General features: G+C 34.2%; 1 protein-coding gene across 1 annotated transcript; it reads right to left on the reverse strand.

Annotated features, from left to right (window-relative positions):
* Positions 1-5,559: 5,559 nt before the first annotated feature.
* On the reverse strand, positions 5,560-7,345 carry LOC114939832 (vacuolar protein sorting 28). Its single transcript, XM_029314261.2, has 3 exons — positions 7,188-7,345; positions 6,681-6,909; positions 5,560-6,510 (listed from the first exon to the last, which is right to left on the reverse strand). The coding sequence occupies exons 2-3, from the start codon at positions 6,897-6,899 to the stop codon at positions 6,091-6,093; spliced, it is 639 nt and encodes a 212-aa protein (XP_029170094.1). The 5' UTR covers positions 6,900-6,909; positions 7,188-7,345; the 3' UTR covers positions 5,560-6,090.
* Positions 7,346-7,408: the final 63 nt, after the last annotated feature.

Below are 7,408 nucleotides of genomic sequence, written 5' to 3' on the forward strand. Positions count from 1 at the left end.
TGCAGGTGCATAAGGGATAGAGAGGATCGATACCGGAGCGTATATACAATATTGTGGAAAATCTGTGGAAAAAAAATTCAGGGAAAAAAACGAGATGTTCTGAACGACTCCTCTTTGAAGTAGGACCCGGAGTCTTCCGAGATTTCGGGATTCCGGCGCCGCGCTACCAAAAGACCGAGAATTTCACTTACGTCGTCGATCTTGGCTTATCCGGGCCGCGTAAAATTTTCTGGAAACGAGTATACACACACACACACACACATACATACAATAATCGCATTTTCGAGAGAACCCAGGTGCGCCGTCGCGTTCCTCGCGGACGACGATCGGCGTGTGAGGAGAAACCGGGCATTGCCTTTCCCTTCCAGCCCTCTCACGTGCCGTCCCTTTTTCTTCGTTCCGACATATCGGGCACGATTTTTCAAAGCGACTCACGTCCTCTCAATGTGTGATATGCCTCTCAAGCGACACGAAGCCGAGGGAGACACGTACGCGCGCCGCGTGCGCGTATCTTACGCTCAACCGGTGCCATATATATATTAATGCATATTATACATACGGGATGGTCCACCGTAGAGAAAGAGAATAAAAACAACGAGCCTTTTTATCTACGGATTTTTTCAAAGCCACGTTTTTTCGAGCTGACTTTTCTTTCTTTTTTTCGAGACCAAGGTGAATTTTCTTGTTGAATAAAGAGTCATATTTAATTCAGAATCAAGATTATTAACTTTTTCGTCGATCCTCTTTAATAGTAAATTAAAATTTTATTTCGAAATATCGATCACAAAAAACACAATTTCAAACATGCAAACGAGTAGTTAATCATATCTTTTTAACTAGTTCCAAGTTGATCGGAAACTGCACACAGCAAAAACGGTTCCTTTATATACTGAAGAGAAAACTACATGTGTACTAATTTTCGGGGATGATAAATAAAAGATATCCCATCATGGAAAATAAAAACAACGAGCTTTTTTATCTACGGATTTTTTTTCGAGCCGGCTTTTCCTTGGCAGGGAACGTCAAGAGACTGCGAGAGAGAAACTGGTATCTTCGATTGAGAATAACATTTTTCTTTCGAGAACAAGGTGAATTTTCTTGTTGAATAAAGGGCATATTTGATTCAGAAACAAGATTAAAATAATTTCAAAATATCGGTCACAACTTCAAAAATGCAAACAAGTAATTAAATCATATCTTTTTAACTAGCTCCAAGTTAATCAGAAATTGCACACAAAAGATGACTCTTTATATATTGAAGAGAAGACTACCAATTTTCGTGGACGACAGATATAAAAGATATTCCAATAATTAAGAATAGCTTAATCTACATTGTTTCAGAACTGCTTTTTTCTAATTAATAAGTGTCCATTTTTCTTTTTTCTCTAGAAAAAAAATACAAAAGAAAACATCATGTACTCGTATTATTACACTGCAAAAATCTCACAAGAAAGAAAGTAGAATGGCAGTAGAGTTTATGCAACAACACGACATAGTCCTGTCGAGTCGGCGCTTAAGCAAATATTGCTTGTGTTTGAAGCGTGTAATTCAAGCGACAATACGATCCCATCGTAGCGAATGCACGTAACTAGAAGCTTTTCCTCGGTACGTTCTTTTGTCAAGATCATTGTCGTTCAGAAAAGAGAGAGAGACGCGCGCGTGCTGCTTTCTACAGATAACGTCGGATGTCTGCAGATAATCCCGTGTTGAATGCCCCCGTCATTCGACGGATGGAAGAGCATGAAAAGTATATTCTAGCCCCCTTAAAGATTTTCTTCCCTCCGTGTGAGAGCGTGTTTCGAGTACTTTTGTTACATCATATTTATCCTCGCTAGATCGCCAGAAATATATCGCTTTATGCTTTTATCATTATTCATGCTTTTCGAGGAGAAAAAACATAATAAAATATAAGATGTATGTCAAGATTGCATTTTTCTAGCAACTTGATAGCAACAAATATAATATGTTCGCTCGAGTGATAATTTATTTTAACACAACAATTAATAACAGCGAGAAAACACACACGATGCCACACATTATCGTAATGTAAAAAAACGATAAAAAACGATTCTAATAAAAATGCAAACTTCGTTGCCATCTCTTTTTGTCGGAAGTCTTGTAGCATGCATAGTCACGCGATAATTACACGCGGTTTTCAGACACAGAGGCGATAACAGACGACGAATTTTATACAAAGCAATATATTCTCCAGAAAACATATTTTCGTTATTACAGCTAATTATAAATTTAGATACAATTATAAATTTATGTATGAAAAAATAATAATTGATAAATAATTATCGTATATATTTACTCATTCTCGAATATACATCGCAGAAATTTAGTCTCTACGATAACATATTATAATAAAGTTTTCTTTACGTTGACGAGTTGAATTGCAAAAACGTCGTAAGAATAGCAAATAAGGTTTTTGAAACGCCGTAAATCTGTTAGTAATATGTTTAAAAACGAAAACTTTTGAGATGCTGCACGAGTTATTTTGGATATGCAGAAGAACGTTTCATCAAATGAAATATAACTATTAAATTTTATAATTTTTTGAAATTAATTTTACTAAAATTTGCTACAATTAATTTCTTGTGTGCATGTTTGTGTAAATATCTTATTTTTACATTTATCAAATATATATTTACAACGGAAGATGAGGTCACTTCCCTACTTTCAAGGTGCGTAAGTGTATTAACTGTATTATATTCTCCTATCAATTTATCAGGAAGTGGAGAGTCATTTACAGCGTTAATAGGGCAACCAGACTTTCATAAAGCACATCATTGAAGTTTCCAAACTTCAGCAACTAACATTATTCCACTAGGAATAGTAATTTCTAAAATCAAGACAGGCACAAATGCAAGAGCTAAGCTTAGATTCATGATTTATTTCTTCGAAAAAACAAGATTTAAGTAGAAATATTATATTCAATCTATCTGATTTTATAGGAAAACGTGTGTATAAAATTTTTATTTAATAGTAAGTAATAAAAAATTCTATCATAATTTATTATATTGCAGTTTTGAAGTAAATATAACACATATATGATAAATGTGGTAAACATAATAATAAACGACAGTGCTTTATGTTCTTAGTGTGCGTAATCTATTTGAACATTTTCTTTATTGCAGATATAAAATAATAAGTGATAATAATTGTCATACACATGTATATTTTATTATGTATTGTTTCAGAACTTCTAAAAATATAATTTCGTCACGATTTCTTTTATCAAGATAAAAAATGTTTCGCACCAAGTCGCAAACAGCGAGATATTTATTTTTACTAATTTTGTAAAATATCGATCTGAAAGATAGAGACAGAATAAGAAATAGAAAGAAAGGGAAAATTTATTGCATTACTTTTCGTATCATACACTTTCGAAATTTATAAAAATTATGAAATATTAAATATATATTCAAACTTATGGTGCCATTTCTTTTTATGTCTTGTAGAATGCATAGTCACGCGTTTAATTACACGCATTTTTCAGATGCAGAGAGACGATGACGGACAACAACATGATGACAAATCCATTTTTGCGATCGCATACACGTAAAACGTATATGCGCGTAGACAGTGACAGATGCACAGCTGACTGAGAGATCGTATCTATATATCGCGGTCTTTGATTTTCCGCAGCTGCCGAATCGCTCCGCGAAATCTCAATTTTTGTGCGAAGGCAAAAGTGAAAGAGGGTAAAATCACCATGTCAAAGGCAAGCATATTCGCTCTAGCACGGGACCGAGTGATTTATATTGAAATAACACCGTCAGGTAAACGAATAGATTGACGGATAAGCCGACGTGCGAGTGTGCGTTTGGTACACGCATGTCTATGTTTTTATATCGGCCAGGATGTGTGTACGATAAAGGAGATATATATATATATCTTCCCGCGAAAGAGTGGCTTGGCAATGTTCGAGCCGGAATAGCTCGAGAATTGCCTTGAAAGGATCATCCTTATTTGGAAGTTGGATGAAAATCTCTTCGTTTTCTTCAAGACGTTCCTCAGAACGTATCGCCGATCGGAAGATGACCCGAGGTCTTAGAGTTGGCATTGATAAGCCGCAATCGAGCGGGGCGGAAAACGGATTTAAAGTGGATCCAAAGTGTCATTTAAAGATACGGCTCGATTTATTTCGGAGAAAATAAATCGACTCGGTACCATCGAAAATCAGCTTAGCGAAGATAAAATATACGCGCGTACCAAATACGAAATAGCTCAAAGTTTCATCCGCGTAATTTTCGGATGAGTATGAACGATTGAACTGAGTTTTAATCATAAAATTTTAATTGAAACGTGATCTGTCTCTCTTTGCGAATCGTTTTCAAAGTTAGATAGGCGCTTGTGTGTTAATAAAAATAATCAAATATACACGCACTAGATTCTCGCTTTTCCTATCATATACAGGGTGTCTGACAAGCTATCATACCGAAAATATACAAGTAAATCTTGTTATTTGGAAACAATTTTTCCTCAGCAAAATATTGCATCAATAATAATTTTCGAGTTATAAGCAATTTTGAAAATAAAGGGTTTTAAAATCACACATTATCCAATTAAATTCAAGTAGAGTTTACTTTAATAAAATTTTAATTTAAGGTTTAGTTATAAAGAGATACATGATGGCAAAAATTGAGACAATGCAAAAAAATGATGGCTTTCCTCGATATTTTTGTTGAGGAAAAATCGTCTCCAAATAACGAGATCTACTTGTACATTTTTGATGTGACACTTTATGTTAGACATTCTATATATATTATTAAACGACTATTTATATATAACAACAATTAATTTTAAATTAATTTTAAAATGCATTTCTCTAAATGTCGAGACTCTCTCTAAACTCTTCGCTATTAAACGACTATATATGTATAACAATAATTAATTTTAAATTAATTTTAAAATGCGTTTCTCTAAATGCCGAGACTCTCTTTAAACTCTTTACTAGCAAATAATGGCATTCCTATTGCATGTAAATTTCTCACTCGCAGGTACGCAAGTACATGGGACGGCAGGATGGGAAATGCACATGCACATACAGATACGAATGCGAGGTGGATTGGGATACGACTGCGGATACAACCTGGCTGTTAGTTTAGCTCAGTTTAATTTAGTTTAGTTTAGTCAATAGCTCAGTCCCGTTATTGTATTCCGACGCTCGGCGTGCCGGCGAGTACCGTAGGACCACCCTCTTCATTTGCATACCGGGTGTGCCCGCGTAAATACTAGACTCGGAAAAGTCTGCCCTTGGCACATCAAAGGGATGGCGGCGCGAATTAACACCCCCATCCCTTCCTCCTTCATTCCGCCCGCAAACAGAACCGACGAAATATCGGCTTCGAATGTGACGTCATTGTTGCACGTTTAGGAAGGCTGCATCATGGCACGCGCGTTGATAAAAAAAACCGTGGTTGTCGCCGCGTCTTTTGATAAAGAGCTCGTCTCTCTCGAAATAAAAGACATTCTTGAACTAAAAATAAAGGTAAAATAGACAATCGCTTTCTTTCGGAAGGATTATTAGATTCGTATAAAATGTTTTAGATATTTTTATTATCTAGTATGCGTTTTTATTAAGTTAACCGATAATATACATGACGCAAAAACATCGCTTTGTAATTCACTGTTTACAAAGAATCCCATATAAAATAGTTCATTCTCTGTGTAGCTATTTTATATTTGTATATATACATATATTTAGTTCCACTTAACGATAAAATATATATGCAAGGATTTTTCAAATATTGCGAACCGTATATATAGTTCAAGGAACGATGTAAAATGAGTGAGTGATGTATGATGGCAAGCCATTGTTTATCGAGAAAATAATTTCATTATAAATACTACAGACACATTGCAATTTTCAATAAAGTATTGTAATACTATCTCTATAATAAAAATCTCAATGCACTTATCAATATGTTGCAATGAAATTAATGAGTAATTTTGAACAGTATCTATAGACATAGCTTTGAATTATATATTCTACTCTGTTAGTCTATAAAAAAACAAAAAAAAACAGATATGCATATCAAGACTTGTATTATAGATTAATTCAGCAAAAGTGTTTAAATAAAATTAAGAATTATGAAGTATCTTGTTAAATGCATTATAGGATGTCTCAAGATCAAATATCAATTGTCTGACCTGAGTATCGGATAATTCATCCGAGGCGGACATATTGTCGAGAGTCTGTAACCATTCTGAAACTTTTTCTTTACCATCAAAATCGCTTGGTAATATACTAAGACGATTCATAGTGTCCATGAGATCCCTTAAATCTGGATGTAACTGATCCATAGCTTTAATTTCCAATCGTAGTTTATCCATAAGCGTGATAAATAATGAAACAATGTCTGCAATGCATTTGGAGGTGTTGCCTTTGTCATCTTTTATCGTAATCGGTCTGTCCTCTTTGATTCTTTCGAGTGCAGCTGGACAATCTAATCGGAATGCTCTGGTGAAAGAATCAATTGTCGGAAACTGATCGCTTTGTACCTATAATGAAATATTAACTTGTTACACTCAATTTTCTTGTAAAAAAATGTATTTTTATATAAATTATTATCATTTAATGTAATTTATATATAAATTTATTTGTAAAACAATATGTTATATCAAGAAATCTAAGAATATTCAATTCTTTGTTTCACATTCTGCAAACTGACCTGTTTAAATGCTGCTCTATATTGCACTAACAATTTGCTGCATGCCGCTGTATATTCCTTTGGTGTCACGCAATCCCTGATGTAAGCCTTTTCCAAATGTTGCAACGTATTCACCACAGCATACAAATCCGCTTGATTATCATGCTTCTCTCTTTCTCGGGCATTTTTGTAGAGCTTAACTTCCTCATATAATTCGGGTCGATCTTGAGCTATCGACATTCTTCTAAAACTGTAAAAAACATATTTTAACAATGCTTCAACAAATTTTCTTTGAAGTTTGGTTAGATTAGGAACAACACAAAGAGGTTAAAGCAATCACATGTTCATATTTCGTACAAATTTCAATTGCTTTTCCAAAGCAAATGTCTCGTCAATTCAAAAGACTTATAGACTAAACTTAAACTACGTAATAATGTAATAAGTTAATGATACACATCTTAATGTCAAATGTCAAGTAATTGATACGTCAAAGATAAATATTTTGGAAAAACATGCTTTATTACTCACTTTTATGATAGAGAGCAGTAGATATTGTTAATTTCACTCGACTGTTCGTAATAAAAATTACGTAAATTTTATTAAATGTTAGAAACAACGAGCTTTAAATCTATTTGATAACAAGCTTTTCGCGAAGACGAAAACACTGATGAATCACATAAAATACAGAGTCATCTTTAGTGAGAAACCAAACTAATGTGTCACGTGATCATGCGAGAGCTCGCAATACC

This window comes from Nylanderia fulva, unplaced genomic scaffold (genome assembly GCF_048542155.1).
Source record: "Nylanderia fulva isolate GAGA-0341 unplaced genomic scaffold, ASM4854215v1 Scaffold41, whole genome shotgun sequence".
Classification (NCBI taxonomy): domain Eukaryota; kingdom Metazoa; phylum Arthropoda; class Insecta; order Hymenoptera; family Formicidae; genus Nylanderia; species Nylanderia fulva.